Source organism: Cavia porcellus, unplaced genomic scaffold (genome assembly GCF_034190915.1).
Source record: "Cavia porcellus strain 051 isolate PalLab524CR breed Dunkin Hartley unplaced genomic scaffold, mCavPor4.1 scaffold_15, whole genome shotgun sequence".
Lineage (NCBI taxonomy): Eukaryota > Metazoa > Chordata > Mammalia > Rodentia > Caviidae > Cavia > Cavia porcellus.
In genome coordinates, this window is record NW_026947498.1 from 34,993,828 (window position 1) to 35,014,591 (window position 20,764).

Consider the following 20,764-nt stretch of genomic DNA (forward strand, 5'->3'; position numbering starts at 1 on the left):
ATTACATTCATCCTGGGGATATAGATAGATAGATAGATAGATAGACAGATCCATAAAAGTTGTCTTTTCTTAGTTTGCTGACTTTTATGAGAAATAGATGTTGGACTGTACTATGCAACTTTTAAAAACATCTATAAACTTTTTGGTGTATTATAAATTTGAAAGATTCTAGTGTTTCCTAATTAAAAAATCATTGGCTTGTTTGAATAATATCAACTTGCTTAAATTTGATAATTTTTTATTTTACCATCAAATTTTTCTATTTTACTACAGAATTTCTACATATGAAATTATATTATTCCATAATTTCTCCATTAATTTTGAATTGCCTTTGTCATATTTAAGTATCAAAATTATATACAGCAGGTACAAAGAGATACTTTCTGTATTCATCATTTCAGAACAAAGTCATAAGGAACATTCACTTCTGGAAAGTTGAAACAACTTGACAAAAAATTGTGTTACTGAGAATATTTGAATTATTTTGTAGTGGAATTCATTTATTTCTATACAGATTCATTCATATTTCTATCATTTATTTGTGTGCTTTCAGTAAAATGTATTGTTTGAAATGGAAGTGTCATTTGCTAAATAAGTCTAAAAATGGGAAACATTCAGAAATGTTATTTCTCTCTGGTTTTCATCTCAGGAGGACTCCTGTTAGTTCCATTTGTTTTGAATTGTTATTCTTATTTGTATGATAGTGGGATTTCCACACTGCTTTCTCTCTCTCTGCTTTTTTTTAAAGTTTTCATGGCATCTGTGTGCCAGATCTTCTGGTTCATCCTTTAAAGTTTCACCTTTCAAAGCAATTTTGTTTTAGATGTGTCTTTTTAAATTAACATCAAGTTATGTATTTTTGCACTTTTTATTGAAGTAAAGGAATTTACAAAAAAAAGTAAGTGTTAAAGATCCAACAGTTATTACCTAGGTATGGATGCAAAATATTACCATAATTTGGAAGCCCCATTCTGTCCTCTTTTAATACTACCTTGGCAAATGTACTATTATATTGACTATTAACTCTACAGTAATTATTTGCTTAATCAGTATGATCTAATCTTGCACAATCATATATTAAATCATAAAGTAGATTCTGAGTGTACACTTTTTTCTTTCAACAATTTCTATGTGAGGCATATCCCCCGTGTGGTTGCATGATGTAATATTTTTCATTCATTTTTGTTGTTGGTTAATATGCCTTTCAATAAGTGTATCAGAATTTATTATTTGGTATTTATTAACAGTTGATTCGTGTTTGGAGGTAAAAATAATGTTTCAAGGAAAACTGTAGCACAGGTATTTTGGTTCGAATGTTTATACTTTGCATGTGTAGTATAATGTACTAAGCAATGGACTCCTTTCTCTGATTAGTATTAGTAATGATACAAGCTTGATTAATGAAAAGATCTTGGATATTCTAAAAATTGATTTTGTGGTTTTACAAGTACACAATTACTATATGGGAGTTATATTTAATATTCTCAGTAATTATTGATTCTTCATTTTCCTCTATTTCACTGCATTCCCATAATATGCAGTTGTATTTTCATTTAAACATGCAATGCACTGGTTTGTTGTCAGACCGAGCATTTTTATTTTTCATATATCTGTTAATCAACTGAATGACATTACTGTGAAGCAGTTGTTTATATGGTTTTTCTCATATTTGTAATATTTTTATCTTTTTCTTAATATTATGTAGAACTTTTTTCAGTAAGAATGAGTCATTGGATAGGTATATGTATTAGTATTGTAAATATTTTTCAAATTCTATTTTATATTTACTTTTTCTAAACATGTTTTTTGATAAATAAGTTATTGATTGATTTAATTTATCATTTTAATGATTACTTTTCTTTCTGCTGTTTAAGGAATCGTTTAATTTCCCAAAGTCCAAAAGTGGTTTTACCTTCTCGTCTAAGCCTTAAGGTATCATGCAGTGTATTGGGGGGTGTTAATTTGCTCCCATTTTTATGACATTAGAGATATCTCACCACATCAAATCTAGCAATTATAAGAAAAGTCTGTGTTTATTATTCTTTCAGACATTATACAAAGTAAGTATATAAATCAAGCCCAAATCTCAGGTAAATTGAAGGGTATTTCACCAGCAAGAGTTAGCTCTCCAGTATCTGACAGAGAAAATAGGGAAGAAATAGTGCAGTAAGAACAAAAGGAGATAAAGGTTACAGTGATAATATTTACAGACTAAAACAGGACTTCTTCTGAATTCTCTTCACTATTTTGTTAACAGGTATTATTTCCTCAAGAGGAAAAAAAATCCTTGGAAATTAAAGAGAAGACAGAATAATTTCAAATGGTTACTTCTTCCTCAATCTCACCTGTACCTCAATCTTGAGTCCCTTATAGTTTTGGGGAATTAACAGCAAAGTTACAAGTACTACTGCATAGTATTTTATTTAGGTGCCAACTGTTTATGGCATCTAGTCTCTAACAGTTGCTAAATCATTTTCATAAGAAAACTGCTTAAAGAAAGCCTTCTATATCAGTACAACATGGTGCCATTTGAATATTATGATCAATACTTTCTACCATTAAATCACTCTTACCACCTGGCCAAAACCAATTCATTAACACATCAACACAATGCTAAAAAATTAAATCAACTCAGTAACCAACCTGTGTCCAAAGTGCAATCCTATAGAAATAGTCTTGCAACATCTTCTTTAAACTATAACCAAGCAGTCCAGAGCTGTTCAGGATTGCCTTCTCCTAAGTCTCAAGGAAAAATTTCACAGGGCCTCAATAACAGGGCTACAAAATCAAGGTTATCCCTCTCTAAATGTTCAGTCAATCCTACACAATACCCCTGGAGAAATTCATTGCATCCTACTGAGAAAGCCTTGAACTCAAACTTAGCACACTGTAAACCACAGACAACATCTTCATCTGACCTTAACAAGACATCATCATCATTGGAGCCAAGTCAGACAAGCCTGAGCTCGCAATTACCCCTCCCCAAATTTCAGACTACATCTTCAAACCTAGACTTTCACTGGACGTCACCTTTACTACAGTCTAAACAAAAAGTTTCTCATTCATTATCTCATCTTCAGCACCAAGAAACACCTCTGCTAAATATCATGTGGGCGTCTTCTTTGAGACCCAGTCTGAAAGCAAATACATCATTAGTTCAACCCAAACCTCAGAAAACATCTCCACTGGATTGTTTTTGGACATCATTATTGGTTCACAATCAAAGATCTTTGAGCTCACCATCACTTGATACCAAACCTCAAACAAACAACCTTCTTCAGACATCTCATTCATTTGAGTTCATTCCTATGGCTTTAAATTCACCAGTGGAGGAATCTAGACCTCCAAAAGAGCCTATATTGCTCTCTAACCCCAGCATTCTGAGTTTACCATATTCTCATGTAAAATCGAGGAAATCACCTTTATTGCACTCTGCCCACAGATCTCAGAGTTTATCAGTGTTCAAGCCCAAATCTCAGGCAGTGCTTACACTTGTTCCTGACTTCCAGACCCTCAGCTCACCCCTCTGTCACTCCAAGTTTCAGAAAACCACTTCACCAAATGACGAAGACAGAGCCACAGAACTGCTACCATCTCATCTTCAACCAAATGCTCCAGTCGAGGCATTATCAAGCACCAAACACTGCATCAAGAGGACAGCTGCTTCTACATGGGACTCCAGACTCCAGAGTAAGAGCAGTTTTGATTTTAGTGCAAGGACAGAATCCGATAAAGCAATTCCATGGATTTTGGATTATGGTCACCCCTGCATTGTGAGAGGTGGAAATATCCCCGACCATGTTGTAACCAAAATCATCAATTCTCTCTCCAAGACCAGAATCCAACAGGATCTCTCTAGACAGATTCTCTTTCGAAGAATGAGGGGAAGGCCAAATCCTCGTCCTGGTCCTCGCCTTTCATCAGCTTACACAGTTTGTTTATCTTGTGCTTCCTGCATAAAATCTCCATGTAACCATCTCAGAGGAAAGAAAGATCCTCGTTGTGGAACACTGTTTGTCATACCAACACCTGAGGCCAATTCTGAGGGGAAAATAGAGGTGAAATTACTTCTTGTCCTTACTCTACCAGAGACTTCCTTCTCCCCCACACCCCTCTTTGTGAAAGGACACCAGCTTGAAGATGTTCCCAATGACAACCTGGAAGAAATGGAGAGGATATCACAGTTTTTCCCTACATCTGGATCTGGTACCTTCCAAGTGCTCAGAATGAAGAAAACAGGGTTGGCAACATCCACTGAAAACAGAGTTGTAAGTCAAAAGGCCCAAGCTGTTGACTGGCTGCTTTATGTTAAAAATAATGGTAGCTCGCATTCACAATCCCAGCCCTCAACTCCTTCTTCCTCCTCTTCTTCCTCTTCCTTTTCCTCTGCTACCCCTCCTCCATCCTCCACCTCTTCCTCCTCTGCCTTACCTTCTGCACCTTTTCCTTCCGAAGACCCTACCCCACATCCTCTCTCAAACTGTGTAGTCACAAAGCTACTTGGCAACCACAAATTGCCTCCAGGGGTCTCCTGGCTTGAGTTCATATGTAGTAAAGATTATCAGCCACTTCCTGGAAATCCAAATAAAGAGCAGTCACCACATCCCAAAACAAAGCCTGTGAGGAATGCCACCACAGTAAAAGACACAAAGGGATCAAGCATGCTGCTCAAGTTTTTCCAAGCACAGTTTCAAAAATGAGAAGCCTTGATTAAATTAACTTCCAAAGTCTTTGAAAGCAGACCTCTTAGTTCTTTGAGACTAGTGTTTGATTTTCTATCATGCTTTGGAATAACCTTAGTAAAATCTGTACTTCTGTATTTTGGTTGATGAAAACCTGCTTAAAGAGGGCTATTACTTTTAAGTCTATTCACTAGTAATATAAAGGATTGAATACCTAGAAGCTAATATATGAATCTTATGTTTTTAACTGGATGCTATTTTAAAGTACCCATTATATAATTACTGTCATACAAATTTGTAGTAGTTGCACAAATGCCTCATTCATCTGGCCCTGCATAGTACTTCTCTCATTGTTATTCTCCTTCCCCATAAGATATGATAATGATGGTATTCTAACCTCTGTTTCACTAATCATTTTTCCTGGTGTGAAAGAAAATTCAGCTCATATACAATAGGTGAGAAATATATGGAAAAAAATCTTTCCTATTATGTATTCTTAGAAAAATTATTCTAGTCAATATTATGTACTCCTAGAACTAATAAATGTGATGGCCACAAGTACCAGAATATCTCAAACTCACATCAGAACTGGTATTGGTATAGGCTAGATGAGTGTTTTCATGGGGGTGTAGGTCTCTGTCTAATGCCAGGGCAACCGTGGAGGCTTTATCTGCATGAGGTTAGCTGTAACGTCTGAGATTGTAGGAAGCAGTGGTAGTGGTAATTATTTGATTCCCAAGCCTCATGCTATGCTGGGTAGCAACTGAATCATTTCTACCCTAAGAATCTATGCAGTCTCATAGTAAAGGTTGTAGTCCATGACATAGACTAGACTGATAATGATGCAGCAAAAGCATAAATATATCCCACTAGGCTGTCCCATCTATTACAAGAGCAGGTCTCCTGATTCTGTCAGTGAGCTCTGAACTGAGTTTGGGGTCTTTGTTTTCTGCTTGGAACTCTTTTTTCACAATGACTGGCACTAAACTTCGAGACAAAATCCCTTACTTGCTTTGGTGTTTTGATCTCCAGGTGGAGTCTTGCTTCCCTTTCTGCTGCTCCAGGTAGGGTGTGAGGTGGTGACCATCTTACCTTACTGAGCACTTGGAGTGTTGTTTCAGCTCTAAGGCTTGAACTTAATTCTGTTTCCATTCTCCAAGCAGGAGCTCTCTCTCTCAGCTTTTGCATTGCATATATTTGAGGGAGGCAAGCTGGGAGCAACTCCTTTCCGATTATACTCAATCCAGGCCATGTCTCTTCTCACTGGATTTTCTTAGCCCTTGTGAAGAGAGTTTGATGAATAAATAGCTGTTCACATTTATGTGTCTACAGAAGGAAAATTGTTGGAGGATTTATGTCTGTTGCTGTCATATTTGACAGTTCTTCAACATCTTTCATTTTTAGCATAAATATTGCTAACCAGTGCCTCTGGGATACAATAAGGTTCTTAAGTATGTGCACACAATACTTTTATAATCACAAATTATTTTGTTCTTTAGCTTTGAAAAGTACATTTAAAAAGCCCTTCTGATATATTCTTTAGGATCATTTGTTTATTGTGTATTAGATTTTTTTCCTCTTTTTAATATAATTCATCTCAGTTCTCTGTTGTTCCTTTTTCTGAACTGTGGAAATCATTGCAAGATACTTTTTGCATCAGTAATTCTGTTTTATCACTTAGGTTGTTGTCTCCTACTAGAGTTTTAACAGTGCCTTTGTATTGTTCCTAGTCTCCTTGCATTAATTTAAAGTTTATTTTGAGCAAGAGAACATTGCTCCAGGTTTCAGATTGCTCTCTCTCTCTCTCTCTCTCTCTCCATATATATATATATATATATATATATATATATATATATATGAATATTTAAAAAGTCATTTAAAATTCTGTTACATATTTTTGTCATAGAAAATTTATAAAGATTCATTGATGTGACTTAAAATTTAAATAAATGCAAACCACTGTCCATCCAGACGTTCACACATCTCTTTCTTCCTCTGCCTCTTCTTGGAGAAGCCAGATATCCTGCTACTCTTGCTTGCTTATTGCGGTGGTCTCTTTTTCTCTTTAGGGAAAACAAATCCCGTCCTCCTTGCTTCTCTTCTTATTAATCCTTTTCTTGAAACAGAGCTTTCTTTTGTATATGTATTTGACAGCAGCAATGCTTTATCTGTATGAAATTGCAGTCAAATAGATTGTTGAAATGGCTTTATTTTTCTATTTATAGATCCTTTGCTTCTCAGAGTTGGGAAAGATATGGAAGTGTTTATGAAGATTCTACTTATTTTTTGGCATTTACTCTCTATTCATTTTAAGTGCTGGGGGTAAAAGGAACGCAATTTACCTGAGTCTCATCATCCAGTTATTCCACAAGGGGAGAAAGAATTCCTTTGCCTGTCTCTCTACCTGTTTCCAGCTCCCCACAACCTCCCAGGAAAAAAACACAAATGAATCAGTTTCATTTTGTCAAATGGAGTTTGTTTAAACAAAACGATGGCATTTTCTATGAGGAATAATGCTTACTCATGGAATCTGACCTTGGAAAATTATCCCTGTCTAGTCAGTATTTAAAGTAAATGGACCAAGAGTCTGAATTTGTAACACAGGGATCACCAGACCACACCAAAAGAGTTATATAACTTTCCAGGTATAAAATAGTGATATTTTATAAATTAAATACTTCTCACTCAAGGTAATAGCTCAGAAAACATTATTGTAAATCTTACATATTATGCTTTCACAATGAAGAGCATATGTTAGGTGTAGGAAGGTAAGTCCCAGGAGATTTCTGGAATGTGCAAGTATTCTCTCTGCATGGTTTATGACTTGATGGCATATATTTTTGAAAACTTTAATAAACTTTTCTATGAGGTAACATATCTGATAATTTGGTTCTGACATGGCAATCTATTTCTTTGTGAGAACTCAAGTGACTATTATCTGTCAGGTTCCAAATTTTTGCTGGGAACAGAGCTATACAAAACCAATATTACTGTATTTATGGGCTTTGGATTTAATTGAAAGTGATTGACATTTAGTGGTACAATGTATCATAGGACAGATATAAAGGAAAATGATTGCAATTTTTAGTATAAGGACAGAAAGTGATGGATTGGATGTTGTTTGGATTGGAGGCAGCAAATATATTTCTATAAATATTTGAGAGTAATTGTTTTATGGGTTATACAGTCATGTGGCATGTATTCAGGACTGCTGTAGCATAAAAGCAGCCATACAAACTATAAAATATCTAAAATGATTTTGTATGTGTCCCAATAAAATATTATTCACAAAATTTAGTAGCTAACATTTGGCAAATATATTCTCTGATCTGTGTGTTCTTGATTTGTATTCTTGATCTCAGGGTTCTTTTAATTTTAATTATTTTATTTTATGGGAAAAAGTAAAACAGAATTTCATAACAAAATAATAGCAGAATAACAATAGTTAATATAGAGTTTTAGTTAGCATACAAAATAAAGAATTAAAAATTCTCCAAATAATATTATCAAAAACATTTCAACGAACTAAGAGAAATTAGTTGTATAACTATCTTATTTTTTCTCATGATTATACATTTTGGGAAATTCGTTTGATGAACAATCATAGAGCATAAGAGCCTGGATGGATATTTTTCTCTCATAATTTACAATATGGTCCCTTTTTTGTCTTTGGTTTTGTGTATTGAATATGCTTCGTATCTTTAATTGGAGAAGAGGAAGCATCAGGATTCTTAAATTAAAAATTTTTAAAGATGGTGTGTTTTAACTTAGAAGTGGTTTTAAAATTCATTTCATTGACTTTTAAAATGTTAGCAATTTTTAGCTCAATATAGAGAAAGCAAATGGAGCACTAAGGGAAATAGTGGAGTACCGGGTGCCAGGAAAATCAGCAAATAAACAAGACCTCCCATTGTCGTGAAGGAATTAGAGGCAGGCTAGTAGACCAGATTCTTCCATTCTTTCCTATTTTAGTCTATTAAGTTTTGCTAGTCTATCATCTTGCTTTCTGTGAAATACATTTTTCAACTTTTTGCATTTTTTACAATAGGTATGATCTTTATTTTCTTCTCTTCTTTTCTTCTACTTCTCTTCCACCCCTCCTTCTTATTCTTTTGGTCTATTACGATCTATGCAATATTTTATGGAAAAAATACATTAGAGTAAAACTGAGTTTAAACTTTCTTTACTGGCATCTTCATTTCTTTGGAAATATTCATGAATTTGTCTTCTCTTATAGTTTAATGTCAAATTATAATTTTTAAAGTTTCTTTTCAATAGTTGAAGAAAATCTCATTCTTCTCCTATTGCTTTCTTCTCCATAAAATCAGTAAGTAAGTGATTTTCTTCTACAAAGCACTGGTACTGGTTTTCACATTGACAAAGCATAAGGTCGTTAGAAAATTACATCTTTTAATCTTATACATCTAGATCTTTGTACATCTAGAAGGTAAAGTACAAATTTACTAGGATCCTTTCTATAATATCTCTAAATTACAGATTATTGCTAAATCTTCTTCATTTAACTACATATGAAAACTTACTTTCTTTGTGCTTTTGTTTACAACATTTTAAGTTCCTGTGGTATTGTGTTATTTTCATTGATCCTGTGTTCATTTGATAATACCCATGCTAACTACCTCTTGTATTTAGACTTAAATTAAATGAAACATGAAGTCCCAGCATTAAAAGAATGAAAATAAAACCAGGTTTATTTCTTCATTCATTGTGAACATACATTGTTCACTTTACGTAAACCACCTTCCAAGAAAACTACAATCTCTGAAAAATCATTTACCTTAAAATGTTTCCAAAAAAAAGAAATTGAACTAAAATATTGTTTTAAGTTATTTATGCTGCAATAAAAAACACCATGTAAAACAACATAAACTTCTCATAATTCTGGAAGTTGCTGTATTGAAGATCAAGATGGTGACAAGTTCAGGTGAGGTCCACATCCTGGTTCATGAAACACATCTTGTTTGTGTCCTCACATGGCAGAAGGGGAGCTCTGGCCTCATATGTGTTGAACACTTACATGAGGGCTTTACTTTAAAGGTCTAATCGCATTCCCAAAGACCAGCCTCCCAATGTTATCTCATTGGTTTTAACTTATAAATTTGGTGGGGCACAGACACTAAAGCTATGGCAATGATATTTTCTCAGATATAAATAATTGCTTTTCTTCCACATCGAAAACATAAAAGATCAGTGTAATGTTTAGGGATAGTGACTGTGTGTTCTGCACAGACTCTGCCTCTTTCACTAACTGTACAGTTTTGGCAAGTTGCTTAATTACTGTGAAAATCAGGGCTTTCCTCGAAGTGGGATAATAAGTGGTGAGCATCAGGCACATAGTCACTGAAGTAAATGGTAACATTACTACATGCGATGCAACTATACTGGCATTTAAAAAATACTTGTCAATCTGCTTTGTGCTTTAGTAACTACAATTTGGTAACATCATTTACCAGTTTTTTTTATAATTTAGGTTAATAGTGACCAGAGATTCACAATTCAAGCATCTGCTACATGATTCCTTAACAGTCTTAAGTCTTTCCACTAGCTATAGTGGATTTTGACCATCATCACTGTTGTGTTAGTTACTTTTCTCATTGCTGAGACATTGTATCTGACACCCAAAGTTAGAGGAGCACAAGTTTGTTGTGGCTCACAGTTTGTAGACATTTCAGTTCATGTTTGGCTGGCTCTTACATAGTAGTGGCATGGCAGATGGAGAAGCAGTTCATGATGGGCTGATGAAGGCCCAAAACAGTAAAGCAGTGAAGCAGAAGCAGTGCTCCTGCTTTCTTTCTGTCCCTTTACATCACCCAGGCTCTCTGTCCTTCGGTGAATCTTCCCATTACCCACATGTAGAACTATGCCAAACCATCAGTGTACTGATTTAGTAGTCACATACCCTTAATCAAAGCATCACACTCTTAATTCCTGTATCCTACACCCTAGATCCGATCACCTCTGGAAAGACTCACCTATGATCACTTGAGGCTTTGGAGGGACATCCAGACATAAACCATAACACTCACCCAGGGTAAAGCTGTTTGTTGCTCATTGACCAAAGTCCACACACTAGGTTGCTATGTGAAATCTTCTATAGTCTTGTCTATATCAAATTCTTTTTCACAATCTATTTTCATAATGTGAAAATTCATTCTGATTTTTCCTAATCAGTGCCTCTTGCAAGTCCTCAGATACACCCCATTACCTTCCCACTTTTCACACCTTGCTCAGGCTGATTGGTCAAATTTGGAAAAAATAAACATCCACATCCAAAAATTTCCATATCCTCCCTATTTCTTGGTTTCAGTGTTATTAGCAATCTATTAACACTATTGTCTGTGAGCCTAGACCAGTGATTTTTCTCGCTTTGTGTTTCTCTGTATCTGGCCAGGATTTCTTTGGTATATATACAAATAGAAACAACCAGTTCACTTATTTACAAACTCTACTTCATCTACCAGATTGTAAGAGCCCTGGTATCTAAGCACATTTTCTTCATTACTTTCATTATTAGTGATTTGTCCTTAGCAAGCTTCTTGGAAATGCACACATAAATGAGTGCTTGGTTCTATAGAGGAAAGGAGAGGAATGAGTTCACAGTATCTTTTACTTAGAGAAAATGACCTTCTCTACTGATTCCCACAAAGAAGAAAATGGGGTGTCAGGATCATACTTTGGAATGAGTTCCATATTTGCCCTACATAACAGGAAGTGTTTGAAAAAGTAACACTGAAGTGGTAGAATTTTTCACTGTGAAAGTGATAATTTTAATGCTTTAGAACATCAGAGTTAACTGGAGTATGAGGTGAGATCAACATATACTGTGAATGTTTAAATTTAAAAATGTTCTCCCTTTCTTTGACCACACTTATCCTGTTGTTCGTGCCACTTTGTGATGAAGCAGTTTGGGAGGTCTTCTTTCATTTTGATCACAAAATGTGGTGAAGAACACTGTAGCCAAGTGACATCCAATGAAAAGCTGGCTCATAAAAATACTGTAGTTATGTCCTTATCCACCTTGTTCATCAGACCTGGAACTATGCACGGTCTTCCTCAAAGTCAAAATGACCAAGAAAGGGAAGGATTTTGAATTGACTAGGACATTGAAGTAGCTGTGACATGGTCACTAAAAGAGGCCAAAGATAACTTCCAGAAGTGCTTCAGAAAGTGGCAAGAATGATAAGTATATTTGAAGTGAGATGGAGTATTTTAAGGGGATTAATGTCAATGAGCTTTATCTTAATTACATTTTGTAAAATTTATACGTTCATTCTTTTCATTCAGATTTTATATAACCACGTTTCTCAGACAAGTTTTAAAAAGTAAATATTTATATGATAAATTCTATTTTAAATTTTGAGACCATGTTACTTTACTTATGATAGAGATTAATATGTTTATAATTATTTTTAACATGTTTATCATTATAATTAACATTATGTGGTCTTTCATATACTTAAGTAAACTTTTAAATTAACCTTAAGAAATTTGTAATTTCCTCAAAGTGTTACAGAGAAAAACTATTTTCATCATTTTCAATAATAATTGGGACAAGTATAAAACCATTTTCATTGGTGGAAAAATCTTTACTGCTGATTGTTCTGTATTTTCAAATCTGATTCCATAACATTTTTCTAATAGATAATAAATCTGTAAGACAAAACACTCCCTCTCACTTCAAATACACTAAACCCTGAATTTCATCCCTGCCCATTAAAATGTCACTTTATCAGGCTAAAATAGATTGATTGATTGGTGGGCTGATTTGTTCATTTGTTATTTTATAAACATGGCGTCATGTGCGTATCTTCATATAACATTCATCCTCTTTGATACTACTACTGTTAAAACTCAGTCTTTTCAATGTCTCAAGTTCTCATTTCCTTAGTATCTTTATCCAATATGCCCCTCTTTCTTTTAAAACCATAGTTGTAAACTAACTCTCTTTACCATCAAATTAAATTTCAAGGCTTTCACTGCTTTGACTCTGATAATATGCAGGCTTCTGCCAGAGAACACAATCTATGGAATGTATAACATCTTTTCATTGTTTCCCAGATGACTTCTTAATTTGGTCCTCTACTACAAAGACTATTATATAGTCTTATTTTCATGTAATTCTCTGGTTAAATCATAATTCTACTGACTGACTTATTTATCTTTTCCAGACTTTCATCCCTTCTGGCAATTGAATAGATGAAATTCTCCACGCTTCAAAGTTTCAACTGAAACCTGAAAAGAGCTTATAACAGTATCCTGCAACTGAGTTTATATTTGCCTGAATTCAGCATCTTTTCTAACTTTTCCAGTAACTATTGCTTAAACATTGTTTTCCTCTTCTGAAATCTTCAATAACTCCTTTATCACTGTCATTCTCAAGTTCAGTACTTTGTGTTTGAGCTTTCTTTGCTATGATCTCAGCCTAAAAACCTCTCCATTGAAACATCTGACCCAATTTTACAGCAATTCAGAGATAATTATCAACTAAATATAATTTTGCAAAATCAGTTTTCCCTTTTCCTAATTTGTTTCTATTACCAACCAAAATGATATGTTTTCTATCATTTAATTAAAATATTTTTCTCTAGCTTTAGCTACTTCCCATTTTGTGTCTTATCACCCTCTTAGAAAATTTGTACTTGCTCTAAATCTTTTTAAAAGTTATTTTGTATATCTAGTCCATTGAAGGTTTTAGCCATACTGTCATGGTAGAAAAAGTCACCACTGTCAAGGTCACTATATCCCTTCATGATACTAAATGCCCTATTTTAAAATCTGTGTCAGTTGACTTTTCACGAGGTTTTCATTAATCTTCCTCTTTGGGACACTTTTTTTTTTTACTTGAATTCACACTAATTTATTACATGCTTTTCTTCACTTTTGTTCTTAGTCAAGGTTTCTAATCTCTTCTTCTCTGCCTTATCTGAATTTTTGAATGTCCCAAATCTCAGTCTTGAAACATCATTTCTGTCTGTACTTAGTTTTACAGAGTAGCTTTCAATATTATTCATTAACTGATGACTCCTGAACTCGACCTTTTAGATATTCTGATTTTGAAATATTTATTCAGCACCCCCTATGGTAATAGTCAACTTCAGTTGACAGATTTCAAACAAAATCTCCTATATCTGTTTTATACCTTTGCCCTCACCCTTATGTGTTGCTCCCTCTGAAATTTTCCCATTGTAATCTGATCCCCCAGATTAATTTGTGAAGAATTAGTAGCATTACAGTTTTACTTTAAATCAAGAAATGTAGGTTCTTTGAAAATTATTCCTAGTATTTTCTTCTATATTGTGAAAGGCAATACTTGAAATTAAAAGCTTTACTCAATATTTATTATTATTACTCACGATATACAGGTACTTCTATTGAGGAAATTAGCTCAGATTTCTTGGAAAAACTATTAAGTGAAGACATATTTTGTTAAACTAGTGTTTTCTTTAAAAAATCTGAGAATTTAAATTTTATTCTGTGTCTTCAGTGCATTAAAGTGGATACTAAACATCTTCCCTTTAATTCTCTTAGTATAGATCAGTTAAGAGTTCACTAGAAAGATATATCTATTCAAATATTTCAAGCTCCTATGGAAAAATCATAAAATAATTTTCAAGTCATTTGGGAATTTCATTTATTTAGTTTTTGGGACAGTGTCTCACTATGTAGTTCAAGATGGTCTTGAACTCTGTGTAGTCAAGGCTGATCATGAACTTGAGATCTCCTGCCTCAGGTTTCTGAGTACTGGGTTTACAAGTGTGTATCACTATGCCCAGAAGGAATTTGGGAATCTTGAAAACATCTTGAAAATACACTTTCCATAATTGTTAAGACTACCACAAAACAATGTGTTTTTGCTTAACTAGGTAAGTAATTTGGATGAAATAGTATTTGCTAAGTCCTTACATCCCAAATCAGTGTTTGTGAGCCCCTGGAGAGGAAAGACATCCATAAATCCCACTGATTACCGCCTCACACGATCTACTTATCACAAGACTCTAAATCAAGCAATGAGCAGTAGGAATGTCTACTCTGAAAAATTTCTGCAGATAAATCTGAGAGAATGTCTATTAGTTTTAGAATAAGTAGAAATATACTTTAGAGAAAGGTACAATCAAATGACTTGAAGCATATCAGAAAAGTGAAATTCAAACTGAAATTCAATGGAATTGAGAATTTAAGGAGAAACTGAAACAAAGGCTAAGCACACTACTACAGGAATGATATAGATGCTAAAATTAAGAGATAAAGAATCAACAATTATAATGAGGTAGAATACAAACTTCAAAATTTTAATTTACCTGCAAATACTACTTTGCCTTAGAAATTTGATAATTTATGGAAGCAAATCTAAACTTCTAAACAAAGAGTAGAAGTTTACAAGTTGAATGAATGTATGAAAAACTTTATGCTACATGTCTCATTTAATTTTCAAAAGCCTAAGGAGAGGCTGGGACTATTATTTTTTTTTGACAATTCAAAAGAGTGAAGCACATAGGTCACATAACATGACCAAAGTCATAATCAGTGAGTGGTGTACCAAAGTCCAACTTAATGACATGCCTCTATATACCTACTAATATTGTTATAACTAAAAACAAAAGCAGACCCCAAATTTAGCATTTTAATTACCGGTTAGCCTATGGAGAACGTGGAATCAAACTCTCATACAGTCCTTGAAGGAAAGTTAATGGTATACTAACTTTGAAAAAAATAGATTGCCATGAATCATAGAGCCATGAATCTATCACACATTTATTAATTTCATCTACTACTTATCTGAATAAGAAGAATAAAGATTATTCTCACACATAAATCTGAATCTGAATGGTGGCAGTACCACTATTTTTATCCTCTGAATATTGAGAATATCCAGGTTACATTCAGTGCATAGGTCCATTCCTAAAGGGGAACACAGCCTAGTATGAAAAGGAATAAACAGTTGATTTATACAGCAGAGGAAAAATGCGCTTTGCTATACATAATGGCCTATATATTTCATGGCTTTACTTATGTCACACTGTAAAAGGAAAAACTTAGAGAAGAAAAACAGACAAAAGTAGTCAGAATTGGGGGTGGGACAGTGCTTTATCACAGAGACTAAGAAAGGAATTGGAGTAAAAAGCATTGTTGAGTATGAAACTTCTTGATGAATTTTGGGTGCACGGTGTGAAACTTCTTCTGAATATTGGATTATATGTATTTTCCAAAACTTCACAGAATTGTGTGTCATAAAGAGTGAACTGTGTTGAATAGTTAATTTCTTTTAATAAGCAGAGTCTTGATATGTGAATGGGTGAGGGGTGGAGCACTGATGTGGACAACAAAATGTTACAGGAGAATCGCCTAATCACACTGAAAGAGAGAGAAAGAAAGGAGTTAACTGAAATAACTAGGAATTAATTTGAATATCATTAAGATACTACACGCATACTATATTCTAATAAAATTGTTTCTCATAGGAGCACTTGTTAGCAATTGTGAAATGACTTTAATTGTACAGTAGGACAAACTAATAAGATAATGAGAGTGAGGTTTTAGTACAGTTTGGAAAAGACACAAGTAAGGAATGGTGGGAGGCTAGAAAAAACTGGTGCTGGATGGTGGTAGACATATTAATAGAAAATTTTAAAAGTAGATCTATGAGCACAGATAAATATAGAGATGACTACAGTTATTTGTGGGTAATGTATTTTTTAGCTCTATTCAATAAAAATGGTTCTATCCATGTAGCAATGACCACATCTTGTCTTCAGAACATGATTTCCAAATACTTCAAAGAAAGTAGAGTTTTTGTTAACTTATTGACTGAGACAGAAAATTTCTGAATAAAACAGAATGAAATGGAAAATTTTGGTAGAACTGGAGCATTTTGTCATTCTCAAAATCCAGGAAGTGCTAAATATAAGAAAAAGAAAACAATGCATAGGAGAAGGGAATCATATGAAAGACTTTCAATGACTAAAATTAGAATGACAGAAAGAAGAAATTCATACGGATTGTAATTCAGACTGAAAAATTAAAAAATACATATAGATAAATATTTAGAGAGCAGAAATGTTTTCTCTTTATAGAGGGATTCTTTTTTAATAAATTTAAGTGAAATGAAACAAAAATAGATAATCATTATAGTAATAGAAGCTATAGACAAGATCCCATATGGACACCAAAATTACAGGATACAACAGAAACAAAATATTTGTGTAGTCTTGTGGCTATTAATCATGCTATTTTAACCCGACTGAACTAAGAAATCCCTGGCAGGTGAGTAAACACAGATCTGGTTATGTGGGAGATGATTGGCATGTATGTCAGCAGATTAAAGATGCATCTTGGTTGTGGGTCACAGTAAGCAATAGACTTACAACCTGTGTACACTAAAAAAGGGAAGCAGAAAGATGTTTGCATGCTTTTGAAGAGTTCCAATTTCCTTCTGAAATTGAGTCTTTTGCTGTTACAGCTACTGGACATTAGTTTCCAGTTTTTTTCATCTGCCAATGCATACTCATACTAACACCCAAGTTACTTGTAATCTTTCCACCTGATACTTCACCCTTGATGCCTCGTGTTCCTTACCTTCTATCTTTGCAGATGAGCAACTATGGATCCTCATCCAATGCAGATGGTCATCGTGGTCTGTCTCCCCTCTGATCCTGCAGACCTACGTAATAAATCCCCTGGTATGAGTATATCGGTATTTTCTATTGATTCTGTTCTAGAGAACCCTAATCAATACACCACTCAGTGTATTTTACCTCAAATAGTCATGGATAAGGGGAAAAACTGACTTCAGTGTGGGAAATCTTGGAAGATTTTGATTCCATTATGACTAAGATGCTGTATGATTAAGGTTAACATTAGCACTTACATTTATGAAGGTGGCCAACAAGAATGAACAAAGAATGTACAGAATACATCTCTGTGTATTCTACCCAACAATACATTACCTCAATCTTATAATGAATAAACATCAAGTTGAATTAGACATTTTACAAAATAACTGACAAATATTCTTTTCAAGAATGGGTCTTTTAAGAAGAGGCCAGAAATACTATGTAAGATACCAAATTGCATTCTGGAATGGAAAAAAGACACAAATAAAAGGAAAGGTGAAAGGCCAGTATATTTTTTTGGTTTAAGATTAATTTATTGTTATAATAATAATAATTGTTATATGGTTTTGTCATGTTAGGATATATGGTATACATTTCTGAAAACGTCAAATCCAAATTATCTCAAAAAGTCAAAAATGATGTGTGCTTCTAGTCAAAGTAATATAAGGACATAGTTTGTTCACCTCTGATCACTCCAAACACCTTAAAGTAAGTTAAAGTGTAAATTACAATATCATGTTCCTCAAATATCTTCATGGATCAAAGTTCGAAAAGTAGTTAATTGTCTGAAGCTGTGGGCCTACTAAACACTGGTACAGGCCTAGGTGTCTGAAATTGGGAAATGGAAAATAACAATGCTTTATATGAGTTAATGCAATGAATCTACTCTTAAGAACAAGGCACCAGAGAAGAGAGACAGAATGCATGATTATCAGCTGAATTACTGAGCAGTGACTACCAACTTATGAATAATAGTACTTGAAGCCTCTGTAGAACTAGATTATGACAGAGTTTGATCATTGATGGTGTTAGTTTGAGGTGAGGAGTTCATGGGCCAACACTTGTTAAAGGAAATTATTTAACGTTTCTATTATTTCTGCCTGAAAAAAATAATATAACATTGGGAATACAGCCACTAGTTTGATAGTGTAAGCATAAAACCCCACATTATGTATGACAGAGTATGTAGACAGAACAAGAAACCATGATTTCATGATTGAACTGTTACAACAGTCATGGTGTTGTACCTCTGTACAACTTGTTATGTGAAAAAAACCAAGCAAACAAAAGCTTACAAACAAAAAACAAAACCCACCGCATTTATTCAAGCTACTATTTTCTTCGAAATTCATGTGAAAATATAATTTTAATTAAATCAGATTAAAACATAAATCATGTTAATCACACTGAAACATAACTCTAGGATATATGAATAAATTTTATAAAACAGCAAATAAATCCAATAAGCAAAATACTATTCAATGTTAAATATGAAAAATCGGAAAAAAACTTTACAATAAGTGTTCAGAATTCAAAGAAGTAGCGAACTATATATTCTACCACAAAATAATCTAGGAAATAAAAGATACAAAATTAAAATGGGAATTGGTGAGTTTAAAAACAATTTGAAACCATAAAGTCAACATATAAAGCCTTAGCAAAGTAATAGAAAATTTCTTTCATAAAAGATAGTTATAGAAAACATACCAACTGCTGAAACATTAGAAATATTTTATACTGATAAATTGAAAACATGAATGCACATATTCAATTCAATTGGGGCTTTTCAAAAAAATCTACAATTTAAAATGTATATGGAAGAATTACAACCAATAGCAATCAATGTAATTTTAAAGAGAAATAAATTGTAGGGATACAAATTAAGAAATATCAATATTTGATTTAAAGCCATAATTACTAAAGTATTGTGAAATTACTATAGGAATAGGCCATAAGAACATATCAGTAAATACATGAATACAAATGAGAGAGATGTCAAAACAATTTAGCTGTTAAATTATAAGCACTTCAATAAATATTATTGCATAACTAGGTCTCTCAAAAATGAAATTGAAAAAATGAGATTCTTACCTTGTGTCATAAATGTACAAAATAATTCAGGTATCACTGAAGAACAAAATATAAAAAGTCATAGGTTTAACTGCATTTAGAAGAAATCACCATGTAATATCTTTGAAAACCTAGATAATATGACCTTAGCAAACAAGTCACCATAAGCAAATTCCTAAATATGTCAGTATGTGGAAAGTTGACAAGAGAGAAAAACATCCAGCTTTCACAGGTCTTTTGCTGATGAAACAAAACCTTTTATTTCTTAAATTTGGGAAGTTTCTATTTAATACATAAAGTCTGACTGGATGCCAGAGTAGAAAGTCACAAAGAAATCTTGGTATATCTGATCACATGCCAATACTTTTTGTGTGCTATGTTGGCTCCTCTGTGAGGTTAATCCTAATGTTCTAGATTTGATACATAAAAATTCTAAGTATGAGGAAAAATACCAGTAAAAATAAGAGTATAGAAATGAAAGAAATTAATAAAGTGGTATTAACAATTTGGTAAACATTTATTTGTAATCATTGTTAATAGTATCTGATAATTTTACCTGCATTTTAGCTTTTACAGTATTTTTAAATGACACATATTATTAAGCATACAAGAACCATAATGAACTCTGAATCTTTACTCAAATATTCTAATTATTAACCTGAATTTATTGATTTAATCATGCCACACTGTGGATTTTTTGAGAAATGATGCCTTTAAATTAATAGTCATTATATAAGCTTCAAATGAACATGATCTGTCAAAAAGAAGACTGACATAATTAACGACATCATAAAAATCTATCTATCTATCTATCTATCTATCTATCTATCTGTCTATCTATTCAGGAAACTGAGGTTAGGAGGATCACTACCAATTCAAGTCCAGTCTGGGTTACATAGCAAGACTTTGTCTCAAAAACAGAACAAAACAAATCAAAAACAAAACATCCCCCCACAAAAAAATGTTATGTGTCCACTAATATTGCAATAATGGTCGACTAATCTTTTAAAAGTTTGAGGTAAAAAGGCAAAAGGAAAATACATATGTCAACTGAAAAATTGTGTAATAATAATAGAATAGGTTTGCTGAGTACAAATAAATTCATGAGATTATTAGGGTTAATATATAAAATGGAAACATTCAGAAATAAAGTTTCACAAAATTCCAAAAAAATTAATAAGCAAAAGTACAGATGTGAAATTTTGAAAAATAGTTTAAAATAATGTTGAAGAAAAAATATTCTATAAAACAGCCTCCTTTGTTCATATATATGTTTTAAAATTATAATTATGCTACTTTTAACTAGTATATATATTTAATGTCTGTTCTTTTAAAGTATCAAGAATTTTTTTATATAGTCAGATTTTCTCAAAGTTCAAAATC

The 20,764-nt window shown here is 33.2% G+C and overlaps 1 protein-coding gene and 1 long non-coding RNA gene across 2 annotated transcripts in view; one reads left to right on the forward strand and one right to left on the reverse strand.

The window, feature by feature from the left end:
• The window catches only part of Csnka2ip (casein kinase 2 subunit alpha' interacting protein), a 133,068-nt gene extending 115,692 nt beyond the window's left edge, over positions 1-17,376 (forward strand). Inside the window, exons 4-5 of the mRNA XM_063224776.1 lie at positions 2,258-4,268; positions 17,289-17,376. Of these exons, the coding sequence (XP_063080846.1) occupies positions 2,520-4,268; positions 17,289-17,348 (1,809 nt within the window). The 5' untranslated portion in view covers positions 2,258-2,519 and the 3' untranslated portion in view covers positions 17,349-17,376. The remainder of the gene's footprint in view (positions 1-2,257; positions 4,269-17,288) is intronic.
• Positions 1-20,764, reverse strand: part of LOC134470468 (uncharacterized) — a 37,411-nt gene that overhangs the window by 10,393 nt on the left and 6,254 nt on the right. The window contains exon 2 of the long non-coding RNA XR_010039383.1: positions 17,274-17,358. This is a non-coding gene — a long non-coding RNA (uncharacterized LOC134470468). The remainder of the gene's footprint in view (positions 1-17,273; positions 17,359-20,764) is intronic.